This window comes from Natator depressus, chromosome 22 (genome assembly GCF_965152275.1).
Source record: "Natator depressus isolate rNatDep1 chromosome 22, rNatDep2.hap1, whole genome shotgun sequence".
NCBI classification, from domain to species: domain Eukaryota; kingdom Metazoa; phylum Chordata; order Testudines; family Cheloniidae; genus Natator; species Natator depressus.
In genome coordinates, this window is record NC_134255.1 from 19030045 (window position 1) to 19048191 (window position 18147).

The following is an 18147-nucleotide window of genomic DNA, read 5'->3' on the forward strand; positions in this document are numbered from 1 at the left end:
TTCAACCACTTATTTGGGTGCCTGGTATGGCTGTAGGTGCTGGACTCTAGGCTCCTTGTTTTAAAGATGCTCTGTTTATTTTTGGATTAGGCTCTCCTTTTCTAACTTCTAATGGGCTTTTCTAACACTGAGTTTCACAACCCACTTCCAAGGTGATATTGACCCCATTTTACTGCTGGAGAAACTGAGACAGATCTGAAGTGACTTGCCCTGTGTCACACAATGAATTTGTAGCAGAGCTGGTGCAACCCAGCCTATAGACCTAAGGAGTCCTGAAGTGAGCAATATACCAACAAGCCTCTCTCCCTTTACTATATTATCCACTGCCATAATTGTCGTGTGTTGAGAGATTTGTGTGTATATTGAATTATTAAATGAAATTGTGCAGAGATTGTCGGGCATTTGGCATGGCTATATCCCCCTGTACTGCCTCTCTGCCCCCAGGGGATCTTTAAATACACTATATCCACCTGCGTGTATCTCTGAGTTTTCAGCCATGACTTGTAACTGGAAAAAAGTGGTCGGTGACACCATTGTTGTAGCCCTGCTGCTCACAGAGACCTGTCCATGTTAGAGCAAGGAGAGCAGCGGCTCTAGATTAGAGGGGATGGATTCTGGCAGGGCCAACTTGCTCTGTGGTGGAGTGTGCCCTCCCCAGCCTCCCCTCACCTTAGGACTGCAGGTGACAGTTCTAGCCAGAGTGTTCTCACAGCCTTCAATGTGACAAAGGTCTCCACTCCTCATGAGTGTGAGGGGCAGTTGCTATTCGCTGCTTGGGACTTGAGCAAAGATGGTGATTTGCAATCCCCTTTCCAGCAGCCCTGGCCACAGCTCAAAATCCTCTCTGTCAATTAAACTTTATTGTAGTGGTGCAGCAGCACCACTATCGTTAAGGTTCTGTCACAACATCTATTTAAAGGTTCATCTTTCAAAGTACTCTAAAATTGACATGCTTTATCAGATTTCTGTGAAATTTGGTGTGCCTCAGGAGGGTGTGGGGTTGGATTAGTGACCCATATTTGGAGTCATTTGAGCCAAGGGTTCCAGAGATATAAGTTCCTCCCCTCTCCCCCTCCCAACCCAGCCATATTAAAAAAAGCTTCTAGGTATGAGGTTTTTGGTTTTGCCCAGCACTAAAGACCAAACTATTGAAGTTGTGCAGGTCAACCTGGTTTCAAACTGTAAAGTTTTACCTAAGGTAATGTGTAGCACTCACTAGGACTGTGTCTACACCATAAAGTTTTACCTAAGGTAATGTGTGGCACTCACTAGGACTGCATCTACACTGCATACCTTACAACGGGCAGCTGTACCATTGTAAGATACACTATGTAGCTGCTCTTTATTGCCAGGAGAGAGCTCTCCTAGCGACAAAATAAAACCACTTCCAACGAGGGACAGTAGATTCATCGGTAGGAGCTCAGCTCCTGCCAAGGGGGAAGCACTGTCCACACAGGTGCTTTTCTTCAGAACTTTGGTTGTTCAGGGGGGTGTTCCTTCACGTCCCTGAGCAACAAAAATTTTAACAACGAAAGTGCCTGTGTAGACATGGCCTACATTTTGGGGGGACTGAAACTGAGAACAGTATTGAAAAAAATGTGCACTTGTTACACTGTCCATGCACCAGTACAGAAAAATGGCTAAAGGGTTTCCATTCCAGACATTTTATATGCTTTAATCCTGAGTCCCCCCGCCCCCCTTTTTGTCTTTTAATAGTGTTAGGTGGAATCCAGTGGGTGAGAGGAACGGATTGTAAAAGGAGATAAAGAGCTTGTACATTTCAGCAACTGTGGGGTTGGCAGAGTAAAGCTATATGTGTTAATGGGGTGTATTGGGGCAATGCTGAAAGAGGGCAGAATTAAGGTTGCATGGGCAAACCTTAACTGTATATTTCCTGGTTTTCATAAGTTTGAGTTTTACTCAATTTGGTGGTCTGGAAGGGGATGACATACAGTAGTTATGAACAATACTGGAATGGAGGTTGTTCATAACTCTGAAATGTTCATAACTCAACAAAACGTTATGGTTGGTCTTTCAAAAGTTTACAACTGAACATTGACTTAATACAGTTTTGAAACTTTACTATGCAGAAGAAAAATGTTTTTAACCATCTTAGTTTAAATGAAACAAGCACAGAAACAGTTTCCGTACATCGTCAAATCTTTTTTTAAACTTTCCCTTTATTTTTTAGTAGTTTTACGTTTAACACAGTACAGTACTGTATTGGCTTCTCTTTTTTCTCTCTCTGCTGCTGCCTGATTCCATCTTTCTTGTTCCATATGAGGTGTGTGGTTGACTGATCAGTTCATAACTCTGAGGTTCTACTGTACCACCAAGCAACCTTAACTCTAGCTTAACATAGTTTTTTGGCATTGAATATATATTTTTATAAACATTAATTTAGCTGGATGAGGCCCCTGTATTTGTGCATGGGGCAACTGAGCACAAAGCAGTGACTTACCCAGCTTACTGTGAATTTGTGGCAAGGCCAGGAATAGAACCTGGGAGTTGCAAACACCCATCTCCTTCTCTTGCAGCTATACAGTGCTCCCTCTGTTAAGGAATGGGAGGAGACTGGGGAACAGCCTGAGACAGAAAGTAAAGTGGTATAAGAACAGAAAGCTACCAATAATAACATGTTAGGAGCCCTACTGCTTTGTAGGGAAAAATTCTCTCCTCTCCCCGATTCCCCTTTGATCGACAACAGGAAGTGTGAGATTGCCTGGGGAAGTGGAGTGAGAGCTTTCAGCAGATACTGGAAGGGAGCAGTTGGTTGGTATTGAGGAGTGTTGCCACTTAGCCCTATATAACTTACTTATTACTTACCAAAACCCTGTAACACCTTACCTGTCTCAAAAAAGTGCCCCAGTGCCTGCACTGATGTATTGGGTCAGGGCTAGTTCCTGGTTTGCTGGCTCCATGAAGCTGAATGCACTGGCCACATGGCTAGTCAAGGGACTCCAGGAAAGGCATACTCCCTTTTTAATAAGGTAGTAATTCACTTTCCATGTGGAAACACAGTGCTGGGACCTGGTCTTCTCCGGATGGCTGATTCTGAGTGCATTCCATCCAGCCCAGGGGCAGAGTAACTCTTAGATCCTCACCCATTTATAGAACTCATCTTGGGCCCTGATTTCAGAGAAGCTGACCTGCAGCTGCCAGTGATGTCAGCGGGCCCAGATCATTTGAAAATCAGGCTCCTAGTCTTTAGTGATGGCCTTTTTACCCCTGCAGTCTCCGTGCACATGCATCAGCCATGAGTGCCTTTCCCTCTCCTAGGGAGTGATGATAATCATGTGTGCTGGTGCGCGGCAGGTGACACGGGTTTGACATTTGGCGCTGATGTGTGTATGTGCAGGGCCTGTGTTTATATGCCTGTCTGCACATCCCCCAAGCCACATTCCACACTCATGGCTCATCACCAGCTTTCTCCAGAGAAGTCAGTTGGTTTTGGCCAAAAAAGATGATCTGCTCATGCAGACAGGAGCTGTCTTGTCTGCAGTGCAGACTGCCAGCTGTGGCATCCCTGGGGTGTTGCTGACTTCCAGTAAAATGTGAATCCGCTGTTTGGCCTCCTGCACACAATCACATTTTCCCCTGGAACCATGCTCCCTATCCATACTTGTTTCCCCACCCTCTTGCTCAAGATGCTGTCTACTCCCTCATTTCCATGATGCTTTGGGGGGAGGGAATGGCGGGGAGGAGATATACCCTAGATTCCAGCCTCTCTCCTTGGTCTCTGAAGATGGCAGAACAGCCTGTCCCTAGGAAGAGCCCTCTGGGCTGTGCCGTACCTTGAAGCCCAGCTGTTCCTGGCTCCATCCTGCCTCTTTCCAACACTTTCTCTCTGTGTCTTTGCTTTCTGTCATGAGTGGAAGGTGGAAAACAACACACAAGTGAAGAGCAAAGGCCTGGTCTCAGTGTGGAATAGCAGAGGCTGAGTCTATTCTTTTCTGTGTAGGTTTTTATATCACGCTTATTACTGTAACATCTGAGCACCTTCCACTAATGCATTAAACAACATGAGTACATGTCTGTCACACGTTTGTTCTCTCATCCTCTGCCCAGAGGGAGAAGCATATGTAAAGGAGTGTCTTGTTTTGGTAGGGTTTTTTGTTTTTGTTTGTTTGTTTAAATAAATATACCTGTTGCTATGTGTTTATATTAGACAAGACAAGGTCAAAGAAACGTGCCTTGCTCTTGGAGTGGAAAGTGGTGAGGTTTATGATGGTCCTTAGTTCTTGCGAGTTCATAACACAGTCTTGGACTGCCCTCCGAGAAGGTTCTGTCTCCCTCACAAACCAGCTTTACTCCTATTGTTGAGAATTTGCTTGGGTTCAGATTCAACCAACTGCTCTTCATCCATGAGCTGATCTCATCCAAGCACTGGGAAATCTTGTTGGTAGTGGCATGGTCGTATGTGGTGAAGGATAGATAGAGCTGTGTCATCTGTATATTGCTGGCACTTGAGTCCCTGTGATCTGGCCAGTTCACCTACTGGTTGGATATAAATGTAGAAAAAGATCAGAGAGAGAATTGATCCTCGTGGAATCCCACAAGCAAGGGGTAGTGGTAGAGGTGCAGTTTCCCATCTTTGGATGCAAACTGCGGGAAGGACCCAAACCATTTTAGTGCATTCCTCTGGACTCCTGCCACCTCTCTCAGGTGAGACAGCAATATCTTGTGCTCAGCAATGTTAAACACTGCAGAGGGGTGCAGGAGGATGAGAATGGATATCCATCAGTGCCACAAAGCAGTTTCAGTTCCACATCCTGTCCTGAATGCAGATTCTGCCAGGTCTAGATTGCTGGCTTCAGTTAGATGAGCTTGCTCAGGAAAGGGAGGTTTGACACTGGGCAATAGTTGGCTAGGACTGATGCAGTCTTGCTGCCAGGCCATGTCTAAGGAGTGCTACAGCTGGGCTGCATGTATCCCAACCTGTCTTAGGAAAGAAAAGGAGGATCTGGTGATGTAGGAAGTCTTGGGTATGGTGAGTCAGTGACTGCACCCATAATTGGCGGTCCCAGCACAATAGCCTCCCAGTGATCCTTCAGTCTTATGGTATTTGCATCATGTCTCTGTGCAAACTGGCTCTTATCTCCCTCGCTGCCCTTGGACTTGAAGCTGGGTGGGTGGATGGACACTCCTGTCTCAGCCCAGGCAGGAGAGAGGAGGGTGTACAATAGAGAGCAATTGTCTGAGTCTGGAGCACAGCTGCGCTCCTCTCTTTAAGATGCACAAGACTCTTCTTTTTCAAGCTGCCACCTCTTTGCAAGGCTCCCTCCGCCCATTCTTGGGAGGCACAGATGAGCGCAGCAATAACCAATCACAGAATGTCTAACAGGGGAAGCGAATGGCTCAGTGGGGAGAGTCAGATGTCTAGTTAGCAAGTAGGTTTGAGGGGCTTCCCCTCAACCGCCCCCAATAGGCTTGTGCAGGAGATATTCATTCATAGTCTCACGCCTCTTGACAGGCTATGGTCCTGTACCGTAGGCTCTTGTTCTAGCCACCCTCACAGCACATACTATCTGCAATACCCACTGAGCAAAGTGACACGCCAGCTTCTATGAGTTCCACATCAGCCCTGTGACCTGACAACAAATCTCCAATGTGCCTAAAACCCACCAGGCCCCACCCTCAACCCCTCTGTACCTGGCATTTGTGTCCTCCTCGCTTATGCTACGCTGCCAGGCATAAAGGGGTGGGCTAAGAGTTCTGTTGGTGTCTCTCTGCCACCAGAGGCTCCTCAGGCCTGGCTCTTTAATCAGGAGCAGTGTGTGCAGCTCCAGTGTGGGCAGTGGGATCACTTCATGTGTCCAAGGGTGGAGTTTAGCCTTGGCTCTGTGTAAATCCTGGTGGGACTTCCGTAAAGCTCCTTGTGGTCCTTCAGGAAGGGAAGTGTAATGGCAGTGATTCTGTGCCTAGCTCAGTGGGGTCCTGCGCCATGACTCGGGATCCTGGTGCTATGGTGATACAAAGAATGATTCCATCAATGTGCCTACTGTCTCAGGGCAGCTGGACAGCTAGCTGGTACATTTGGAACAGAGAACCTGCCAGTTCCCATGGCCATGACCAGAGTTTTCCAACTGTTGGGGTGTGCTCAGTTGATGAATCCCTTGGGGGTGCATTGTGGATGGAGAGACCCTCAAGGACTGGGGTGGCCATGTTCACTGTATGCTATAACCTGCTCCATCTCACTCTCTTTCCCCAAGGGTGCATGATCTGCCTGGGGCAGTCGACCTTCCTCCGGTTTAATCACCCTGCTGAGGCCAAGTGGATGAAAAGCATGATCCCAGCTGGAGAAAGGAGTCCTGGGGCCCCATATGGACTCATGGCAGGTAGGTGAAGCCTCCATGCTCAAGGCCTGGGAGTGAGTACACCTGTGTTCTGTTCTTGACTCTGCTGCTGACTCAGGCAAGTCAGTTTCCCCTCTCTGTGCTTGTTTCCCCACCTCTAATGTGGGGATAATAATCCACCCCACCCCCCCACCCCCCAAGCGGCAGCAGCTTTGTCGGCAGGAGAGTGTTCCTGCCAACAAAGTGCTGTTCACACCAGAGCTTTTCATCAGTAAAACTTCTGTCATTCGGGGGGAGGGGGTGTGTTGTTTTTAACACCCCTGAACAACAAACGTTTTGCCCACAAAGTACCACTGTAGACAAAGCCTCAGTGTAATGAGCTCAACAGCGCCCAGATATTCAGTGGGGCAAAGGTCAAACCCTGGGCCTTGGAGAGAGAAGTTTGGAGAGGAGGCTCTGCCAGGGCTCAGATTGACATTTCTGTCCAGTGCTGTGGTCTTTTCTTCTGTAGCTACTCCTACTCTCTGCCAGGTTGTTGCTGCACTCTCTGAGCTACTGTGAGTCACCAGTGCTGGGTTTGGTGCCTGTGCAGAGCCAGAGGGGCAGCGATGTCAGGCAGGAATCTCTCCCCCCCTCACCAGTAAAGGAAGGGGAGAAGGGAACTCATTTGCTTCTGAAGGATCAGGTGGAGGCTGCTGATGGAAGTGGGAGATTGGGTTTGATTGACAGGTCTGCTCCTATAGGCCAGTTCTGCCATCACACCAAATGGAAATGCTGTGGCCCAGGTCTGCAGTCCTTACTCAGGCAGCACTCCAGTTTGCTTCAGTGGGAATTTTGCCTTGAGCAAGGGCTGCAGAGCTGGGCCAACGCCTTTCTACTTGGTGTGATGGCAGAACTGGTCTATTGGATTTGCAGACATGTCCATCAAGCCCAGTCTCCTACTTCCAGTTGCAGCCATGACTGACCTTTGTTTAGGCTGGGTTAGGGCTGGCAGTGAGTGACTGGGGGAAGCAGGTGAGGTATGATAGCTCAGTAAGTCCATTCCTGTGAGAGCATGCGCCTAACTTGGCTGTACAGCCACACGTTGGAGTTATCGTTCGCCATGTGACCCAGCCCAGAGGAGCTACAGGGTGGCCTGCACAACCTAGGATTTAATGTCTCTCAAGTGCTGAGCTTTCTATTCCCTGTAGCACTGTTTGGTTTAACCCTTCATGTGCTGTTATCAGAGCACCCTCACCAAGATACCCACTTGACCCTTCTTGGGGGATGGGCAGTGAGGCGCTCTGGCTGATGCAGACTAAATGTTGTTCTCCTTAATGGCCACTTGATACAGACTTGCTGACTTGGTGCCTACTGTGGGAAGCATTCAGTGAGTCTGTGCTAGTAGCACAGTGATACTGGGAACCAGCCTGGGAGATAGAGAGGGAGCAGAGGAGGGAGTTCACAGAGGCTTTCCAATAAGGGAGTCTGGCTGTTGACAGCTAGTCCTTTCCTGCTTGCATTCCTCTATCTGTACAGTGGGGCTTGTATTGGGGCAGTCTCTGAGCACACCACTTTGTGGCATGGCACGCTACTGCGCAACCTACATAGCTTTCAGTGCATCCAGTTGCTGCAGTGACTTAGGGTATGTCTACACTACGAAATTAGCTTGAATTTCTAGAAGTCGGTTTTGTAGAAAGCGGTTTTATACAATTGATTGTGTGTATCCCCACAGAAATGCTCTAAGTGCATGTAGTCGGCGGAGTGTGTCCACAGTACCAAGGCAACCGTCAACTTCTGGAGCGTTGCACTGTGGGTGGCTATCCCACAGTTCCCGCACTCTCCACCGCCTATTTGAATTCTGGGTAGAAATCCCAGTGCCTGATGGGGCTAAAACATTGTCGCGGGTGGTTCTGGGTACATATCGTCAGGCCTCCGTTCCCTCCCTCCCTCCGTGAAAGCAAGGGCAGACAATCGTTTTGTGCCTTTTTTCTTGAGTTACCTGTACAGACGCCATACCACGGCAAGCATGGACCCCGCTCAGCTAACCGTCACCGTATGTCTCCTGGATGCTGGCAGACGTGGTACTGCATTGCTACACAGCAGCAGTTTATTGCCTTTTGACAGCAGACAGTGCAGTATGATGGTAGCCATCATCGACGTAGTCCTGGGTGCTCTTTTAACCGGGTGCCTGGGCAAACATGGGAGTGACTCAGCCAGATCATTTCCCTTGTTTCATCTTGTGGCGATTCAGTCCCTCACTGTCTTTTAATCTGCAGCTAGCAGAAGATGATGGCCAGTAGTCATACTGCACCGTCTTCTGCCGAGCACCCAGGTGTTGATGATGGCTAGCAGTCGTACTGCACAGTCTGCTGCCAACAAGATGTATTAAGATAGATGAAGTGGCTCAAAACAAGAAATAGATCAGATTTGTTTTGTATTCATTTTCTCCTCTCTCCCTCCCTCTGTGAAATCAACAGCCTGCTAAACCCAGTTTTGAGTTCTGTCCTTGAGGGGGCCATTCAGTTTCTCGCAAAGCCACCCCCTTTGTTGATTTTAATTCCCTGTAAGCCAACCCTATAAGCCATGTCGTCAGTTGCCCCTCCCTCCATCAGGGCAACGGCAGACAATCGTTCCGCGCCTTTTTTCTGTGTAGACACCATATCACGGCAAGCATGGAGCCCGCTCAGATCACTTTGGCAATTAGGAGCACATTAAACACCACACGCATTATCCAGCAATATATGCAGCACCAGAACCTGGCAAAGCGATCCTGGGCGAGTAGGTGACGTCAGCGCGATGACGTGAGTGATGAGGACATGGACACAGACTTCTCTCAAAGCCCAGGCCCTGGCAATGTGGGCATCATGGTGCTAATGGGGCAGGTTCTTGCGGTGGAACGCCGATTCTGGGCTTGGGAAACAAGCACAGACTGGTGGGACCGCATAGTGTTACAGGTCTGGGATGATTCCCAGTGGCTGCGAAACTTTCGCATGCGTAAGGGCACTTTCATGGAACTTTGTGACTTGCTTTCCCCTGCCCTGAGGTGCAAGAATACCAAGATGAGAGCAGCCCTCAGAGTTGAGAAGCGAGTGGCAATAGCCCTGTGGGAACTTGCAACGCCAGACAGCTACCGGTCAGTCGGGAATCAATTTGGAGTGGGCAAATCTACTGTGGGGGCTGCTGTGATGCAAGTAGCCAACGCAGTCAAAGATCTGCTGATATCAAGGGTAAGGACCCTGGGAAATGTGCAGGTCATAGTGGATGGCTTTGCTGCAATGGGATTCCCTAACTGTGGTGGGGCCATAGACGGAACCCATATCCCTATCTTGGCACCAGAGCACCAAGCCGGCGAGTACATAAACCGCAAGGGGTACTTTTCAATAGTGCTGCAAGCACTGGTGGATCACAAGGGACGTTTCACCAACATCAACGTGGGATGGCCAGGAAAGGTACATGACGCTCGCATCTTCAGGAACTCTGGTCTGTTTCAAAAGCTGCAGGAAGGGACTTTATTCCCAGACCAGAAAATAACCTTTGGGGATGTTGAAATGCCTATAGTTATCCTTGGGGACCCAGCCTACCCCTTAATGCCATGGCTCATGAAGCCATACACAGGCAGCCTGGACAGCAGTCAGGAGCTGTTCATCTACAGGCTGAGCAAGTGAAGAATGGTCGTAGAATGTGCGTCTGGACTTTTAAAAGCGCGCTGGCGCAGTTTACTGACTCGGTTAGACCTCAGCGAAACCAATATTCCCACTGTTATTACTGCTTGCTATGCGCTCCACAATATCTGTGAGAGTAAGGGGGAGACGTTTATGGCGGGGTGGGAGGTTGAGGCAAATCGCCTGGCTGCTGGTTACGCACAGCCAGACACCAGGGCGGTTAGAAGAGCACAGGAGGGCGTGGTGTGCATCAGAGAAGCTTTGAAAGCCAGTTTCATGACTGGACAGGCTACGGTGTGAATGTTCTGTTTGTTTCTCCTTGATGAAACCCCCCGCCCCTTGGTTCACTCTACTTCCCTGTAAGCTAACCACCCCCCCCCACCTCCCTTCGATCACCACTTGCAGAGGCAATAAAGTCATTGTTGCTTCACATTCATGCATTCTTTATTCATTCATCACACAAAGAGGGGGATAACTACCAAGGTAGTCCAGGAGGGGTGGTGAAGGAGAGAAGCACCAGGAGGGGTGGTGGAGGAGGGAAGGACAAGGCCACACAGCACTTTAAAAGTTTAAAACTTTAAAACTTATTGAATGCCAGCCTTCTGTTGCTTGGGCAGTCCTCTGGGGTGGAGTGGCTGGGTGGTTGGAGGCCCCCCCACCGCATACTTGGGCGTCTGGGTGAGGAAGCTATGGAACCTGGGGAGGAGGGCGGTTGGTTATACAGGGAACTGTAGCGGCAGTCTGTGCTCCTGCTGCCTTTCCTGCAGCTCAACCATACTCTGGAGCATATTGGTTTGATCCTCCAGCAGCCTCAGCATTGAATCCTGCCTTCTCTCATCACACAGCCGCCGCCTTTCAACTTCAGCCCTCTCTTCAGCCCGCCACTTACTCTCTCCAGCTCACCACCTCTCCTCCCGGTCATTTTGTGCTTTCCTGCACTCTGACATTGTCTGCCTCCACGCATTCGTCTGTGCTCTGTCAGTGTGGGAGGACAGCATGAGCTCAGAGAACATTTCATCATGAGTGCGTTTTTTTTTGCCTTCTAATCTTCGCAAGCCTCTGAGAAGGAGAAGATCCCGTGATCCTTGAAACACATGCAGCTGGTGGAGAAAAAAAAAAGGGACAGTGGTGTTTAAAAAGATACATTTTATAGAACAATGGGTACACTCTTTCACGGTAAACCTTGCTGTTAACATTACATACATAGCACACGTGCTTTCGTTACAAGGTCGCATTTTGCCTCCCCCCAGCACGTGGCTAGCCCCTTCCCCCTCCCCATGGCTAACAGCGGGGAACATTTCTGTTCAGTGACAGGCAAACAGCCCAGCAGGAATGGGCACCTCTGAGTGTCCCCTTAAGAAAAGCACCCTATTTCAACCAGGTGACCATGAATGATATCACTCTCCTGAGCATAACACAGAGAGATAAAGAACGGATGTTGTTTGAACGCCAGCAAACATACATTGCAGTGCTTTGTTCTACGATGATTCCCGAGTGCGTGCTACTGGCCTGGAGTGGTAAAGTGTCCTACCATGGTGGATGGAATAAGGCTGCCCTCCCCAGAAACCTTTTGCAAAGGCTTTGGGAGTATATCCAGGAGAGCCACGAATGCTAGGGCAAATTAATCATTAAACATACTTGCTTTTAAACCATGTATAGTATTTTAAAAGGTACACTCACCAGAGGTCCCTTCTCCACCTGGCGGGTCTGGGAGGCAGCCTTGGGTGGGTTCGGGGAGTACTGGCTCCAGGTCCAGGGTGAGAAACAGTTCCTGGCTGTCGGGAAAAATGGTTTCTCCACTTGCTTGCTGTGAGCTATGTACAACCTCATCATCATCATCATCTTCCTCATCCCCAAAACCTGCTTCCGTGTTGCCTCCATCTCCATTGAAGGAGTCAAACACCATGGCTGGGGTAATGGTGGCTGAACCCCCTAAAATGGCATGCAGCTCATCATAGAAGCGGCATGTTTGGGGCTCGGACCCGGAGCGGCCGTTTGCCTCTCTGGTTTTCTGGTAGGCTTGCCTCAGCTCCTTAAGTTTCACGTGGCACTGCTTCAGGTCCCTGTTATGGCCTCTGTCCTTCATGCCCCGGAAGATTTTGACAAATGTTTTGGCATTTCGAAAACTGGAATGGAGTTCTGATAGCACGGATTCCTCTCCCCATACAGCGATCAGATCCCGTACCTCCCGTTCGGTCCATGCTGGAGCTCTTTTGCGATTCTGGGACTCCATCATGGTCACCTCTGCTGATGAGCTCTGCATGGTCACCTGCAGCTTGCCACGCTGGCCAAACAGGAAATTGAAATTCAAAAGTTCGCAGGCCTTTTTCTGTCTACCTGGTCAGTGCATCTGAGTTGAGAGTCCTGTCCAGAGCGGTCACAGTGGAGCACTCTGGGATAGCTCCCGGAGGCCAATACTGTCTAATTGCATCCACAGTACCCCAAATTCGACCCAGCAAGGCTGATTTCAGCGCTAATCCCCTTGTTGGGGGTGGAGTAAGGAAATCGATTTTAAGAGCCCTTTAAGTCGAAAAAAAGGGCTTCATCATGTTGACAGGTGCAGGGTTAAATCGATTTAATGCTGCTAAATTCGACCTCAACTCCTAGTGTAGACCAGGGCTGAGTCACATCAGAGTCCACCCCTTCCTGGGCAGTAAACTCCAAACAAACACAAAACCAAAACAATCCTCTATCCCCTGTGGGCTCAGCTCCTAAGCCCTCCTGGGCTCTGCTCAGTTTCCATCACTATTGTATAGAGCCCTGATTCTTGAGGCAGCTCTCCCTGGAGCCTCTAACCCAGGGCTTTCTGTGGGAGCCTCCTTCCAGATTCCCCTCTCCCCCAACTGAGCATCTCCTGGCTTTTTATGAGCACCAGGTGCTCTCTAATTTAGTCACCTGACCCTTCAGCAGCTACTCCACCTTTGGGGCTGGGACCAGGCCTCGTGAAAGGATGCTAACCCGATGACAGGGCCCATGACCTTGCCTCCTTGTGAGACTTAACTCCTTACTGTTTGGAAAGCACTTTGAAGAGCTGAGTGCTTGGCAGTAAGGGGGAGGTCAAGCTGGAATCCTGTACCAGCAGTTTATAGCAGAGTGCATCCCTCCTCCCAAGCACCCATCATGGGCAAAGTACATCGATGAGGCACTGAGAAACCCTAGGGGTGTATTCTTGGTCCCACTGAGATTGCTAGCAGAGCCCTTGCTGATGTAAGTGGGGCCAGGATTTCACCCCAGGACTTGGTCTTGGGACACAGTTGGGAGCCTGGTGAGAGTCCCATGTGAAGATGTGTGGGGCAGGAGGGCATGTTCTGTGTAAGAAATGCTGGCTGTGGTGAAGCACTGCTGGCTCTCCCTCCCTCCTGCGTTTTTTGTTTCTCAACGTTGTAACCACGGAACCTGACCATGCGGTGTCTCGTTAAGCAGTACTGTCTGGGATGCTAGCCCCCACTGCTCATGAGGGAGCAGTGCTTATGTGGCTGAGTGCCACCTGCCCCAGTTCACTCCACTTTAATAAATGAAACACACAGGCAGTTTGGCAGGTAAAGCTGCTATTTGCTCATTACATAAATGATAGTTATTGAAGTTTCGGTTAAAAACTCCATTACACTGAATGCAGATGTCACCCAGCGCAGATGTCACCCAGCACAGATACAGGGCCATCTTGAGAAAAGCCCTGCGTTAATTGGATCTCTCAGTTTAGACATACCAGCGTCCCCACTCCTGCCGAGGGCCATTGGGACACTGGACCCTGATAGAGGAGCTGTTAGGAGCTTTGTGTTTCCAGCCGGTGAAAAAAATCCCAGGGTTGGGGACTGAAATGTTTCTAAAATGATCTCTCTGCTTGCTAAGAGATGCCTGCTATTTGCATGAATACGAATAGCATTTACTCTGGTTTGTGGCCTTTCTGTTCCTGCACCCACTGTTGACTCAGCTCAGCAACTGCACTTCTGTTTGTTAATTATTAATAGTTGTCTCCAAAGAGTTTAATTGTAGCAGCTCCTGAGCTGAACCCTTGGCTGAACACACAACCTGGCTGGCATTTCACACCAGCTCTCCTGGTCACAGGGCAGGTTCCAGAGACCTTTTAGCCCTCAGAACAGCATAAAACACAAGGTCATGAGCCTCATCTGATGTGTCTGGAGCTGGGTTGGGGAGCTGCAGGCAGCGCTTGTCTGTAAGGGCGAATAAATGCGAGATTCAAAGGCTGCTTCTTCAGCTCGGGGGTTCATTGTTACTTGCAACTTATTTTATTTAGTGTTTCTCTATGGAGTGCAAGTCTCCTTCACTTTCTGTGGCTGTTCTCCCCCTCTGCCACTGGCTATTGATGGGAGACTGGGCTAGATGGGCCTTGCTTTTATCCAGGCCAGTGTGCTGCTTCCACACACCTTCTCAGGCTGTGCAGAGCTTCCATCGCCACTCCATACCTCCCCTGCAGCTCCTGGCATGGTGTCGTGGCCAGGATGTTGCTGTGCTCTGGCTATTCCTGGTTGCCAGAATGGCCCCTTGGGGCTATAGGCAGTCTTCAGACATAGCCCCCAGGAAGAGGAAGCACACAGGTAGGGCAAAGCCTTCTTTGCCCTTCTCCCCTGCTGTCCCTGCAAAGCCAGGACAGAATTTGGCCTACACTCTTTACCAAAGCTCACAAGAGAGGGGCTTCTTTTCTCTCTGCCCACCATACCTGTCCTTTGCGACCCACTCCCATCAGGAGAGGCTTGGGTTCTACTCCCTATGAATGAAGTATTGCAGGGACCTCAGATTCCTCATGCTGTGCAGTCACACACAGCCCCTAAACCCCAGGTGTCAGGGGACGGGAGCTTAATTCAGAATGACATCTTCCCCTTTGCAGACTATTAGCAGCCCCAATGGAAGTAAGCTCTTTCTCTGTTGCATCAGGGTTGTGTTTGTCTGGGACTGTAGAACAGAAGGCATTAGCTGTTTGCATGGAGGAATGGGCAGCTGCAGCATCTCAGGCTCTGACTGCTGTCTGGGCCTGCATTGGCTGTATCAAACTAGCTAGGATGATAGCCTGTGTCACAAGCCTGGCAGTAGTCTCCCTGGGGTAGCTTGATACCCACGAGTGTGTGTGAGGGACCACATGCTGCTGTTAACCTGCTAGAGCAGCATGTGAGGGAAGGGAGCATGTGGAGCCAATTAGTGTGTCAGAGCTTCTGGAACCCCAGCACCCCCCCACACACCAGGAGGGCCAGGAACCATGCCTGGGTAGCAGAGTAACAGCCGTGTTAGTCTGTATTCGCAAAAAGAAAAGGAGTACTTGTGGCACCTTAGAGACTAACCAATTTATCTGAGCATAAGCTTTCGTGAGCTACAGCTCACTTCATCGGATGCATACTGTGGAAACTGCAGAAGACATTATATACACAGAGACCATGAAACAATACCTCCTCCCATCCCACTCTCCTGCTGGTAATAGCTTATCTAAAGTGATCACTCTCCTTACAATGTGTATGATGATCAAGTTGGGCCATTTCCAGCACAAATCAAGGTTTTCTCACCCTCCGCCCCCCCACACACACAAACTCACTCTCCTGCTGGTAATAGCCCATCCAAAGTGACCACTCTCTTTACAATGTGTATGATAATCAAGGTCGGCCATTTCCAGCACAAATCCAGGTTTTCTCACCCCCCACCCCCCCCTTTCCAAAAACCACACACACAAACTCACTCTCCTGCTGGTAATAGCTTATCCAAAGTGACCACTCTCCTTACAATGTGTATGAAAATCAAGGTGGGCCATTTCCAGCACAAATCCAGGTCGTCCCGTCCCCCCCCAAAAAAACAAACAAACAAAAAAAACAAAAACCAAACACACACACATAAACTCACTCTCCTGCTGGTAATAGCTTATCCAAGGTGACCACTCTCCTTACAATGTGCATGGTAATCAAGGTGGGCCATTTCCAGCACAAATCCAGGTTTTCTCACCCCCCCCCCCCCCCAAACACACACACACACACAAACTCACTCTCCTGCTGGTAATAGCTCATCCAAAGTGACCGCTCTCCCTACAATGTGCATGATAATCAAGGTGGGCCATTTCCAGCATAAATCCAAGTTTAACCAGAACGTCTGGGGGGGGGGGGGTAGGAAAAAACAAGGGGAAATAGGCTACCTTGCATAATGACTTAGCCACTCCCAGTCTCTATTTAAGCCTAAATTAATAGTATCCAATTTGCAAATGAATTCCAATTCAGCAGTTTCTCGCTGGAGTCTGGATTTGAAGTTTTTTTGTTGTAAGATAGCGACCTTCATGTCTGTAATTGCGTGACCAGAGAGATTGAAGTGTTCTCCGACTGGTTTATGAATGTTATAATTCTTGACATCTGATTTGTGTCCATTTATTCTTTTACGTAGAGACTGTCCAGTTTGACCAATGTACATGGCAGGGGGGCATTGCCGGCACATGATGGCATATATCACATTGGTGGATGTGCAGGTGAACGAGCCTCTGATAGTGTGGCTGATGTGATTAGGCCCTGTGATGGTGTCCCCTGAATAGATATGTGGGCACAGTTGGCAACGGGCTTTGTTGCAAGGATAGGTTCCTGGGTTAGTGGTTCTGTTGTGTGGTATGTGGTTGCTGGTGAGTATTTGCTTCAGGTTGGGGGGCTGTCTGTAGGCAAGGACTGGCCTGTCTCCCAAGATTTGTGAGAGTGTTGGGTCATCCTTCAGGATAGGTTGTAGATCCTTAATAATGCGTTGGAGGGGTTTTAGTTGGGGGCTGAAGGTGACGGCTAGTGGCGTTCTGTTATTTTCTTTGTTAGGCCTGTCCTGTAGTAGGTGACTTCTGGGAACTCTTCTGGCTCTATCAGTCTGTTTCTTCACTTCCTCAGGTGGGTATTGTAGTTGTAAGAATGCTTGATAGAGATCTTGTAGGTGTTTGTCTCTGTCTGAGGGGTTGGAGCAAATGCGGTTGTATCGCAGAGCTTGGCTGTAGACGATGGATCGTGTGGTGTGGTCTGGGTGAAAGCTGGAGGCATGTAGGTAGGAATAGCGGTCAGTAGGTTTCTGGTATAGGGTGGTGTTTATGTGACCATTGTTTATTAGCACTGTAGTGTTGTAAGGAGAGTGATCACTTTAGATAAGCTATTACCAGCAGGAGAGTGGGATGGGAAGAGGTATTGTTTCATGGTCTCTGTGTATATAATGTCTTCTGCAGTTTCCACAGTATGCATCCGATGAAATGAGCTGTAGCTCACGAAAGCTTATGCTCAAATAAATTGGTTAGTCTCTAAGGTGCCACAAGTACTCCTTTTCTTCATGCCTGGGTAGAAATTGGAGAGGAGGGGTCTTACACTTTTCTTGGACAGTCTCAAGACTTTTCACTACAGCATTTTGGTCTGTGGCATAGAAGTATCCATTCCCTGCATACACAGAAGTCAGCCTAGGATGAGAGTGGGGAATTGTCACTGGTTCCCATTGGATACATCCAGCAGAGCCCTGTTCGATGTCAGCCGAGGGCTCCAGGCAGAACTGAATTCACTTTTCTTAAGTAATTTGATTTCTGTCCCTTTATTGCCTATGACTGCCTCTGCAGTGAGTGCTGGTCCTGAGGGGGCAGGTCCCAGCACTGCAGTCAGCCAGGGGGTTGTCTGGATTCTGGCTTGCTGTGGTTTCAACACCTGGAGATGCTTTTCAAAGGGAGCTAGTCCAGCTGGTCTGATTCACCTCTGAAAATGGTCTCCAATCTGAAGGCTGGTCCTCACCTACCCTGTAGCCAACCCTGCCCTGATGTTTTGAAGAGAGGACTCTGCAATGTCCTTTGCTAGCATGTGTTTGTATTACTGATGACTATTGATGGTGCTGGGCACTGGGGAGACATAGGGGCAGAACGGGTTGCATGAAGAGGAGGGCTTGGATAAAAATTGGTTGCTTTATTTTTTATCCAAAAAATGAGATTTTTGCATTTAAATTAGAAACAGATTTATTTTTAAAAATAAAACTATTTAAATGTAAATATGAAATTATGACCAATCTACGTTAAGGCCTAAACTTACTGTAATCTATTAAAATAATTTAAATTGAATAAAAAAATACTAAGCAGTACATATTTGCTGTGAAGTTTGCTGTGAACTGGAAGTCACTGGCTAAGCACCTGGAACCAGAGTTTACTGAAGTGCTAAACCAGCTTTCAACAACAGTATCTTTTCTGCGGGTGCAAAGAAAATATTTTTTTCAGTTTATTCAAC

The 18147-nt window shown here is 48.7% G+C and overlaps 1 protein-coding gene across 4 annotated transcripts in view; it reads left to right on the forward strand.

Annotated features, from left to right (window-relative positions):
- Window positions 1–18147, forward strand: part of PHLDB1 (pleckstrin homology like domain family B member 1) — a 117280-nt gene that overhangs the window by 38876 nt on the left and 60257 nt on the right. For all 4 annotated transcript variants that reach the window (XM_074936833.1, XM_074936835.1, XM_074936834.1 and 1 more), the window contains exon 5: window positions 6213–6338. In XM_074936833.1, the coding sequence (XP_074792934.1) occupies window positions 6213–6338 (126 nt within the window). The remainder of the gene's footprint in view (window positions 1–6212; window positions 6339–18147) is intronic.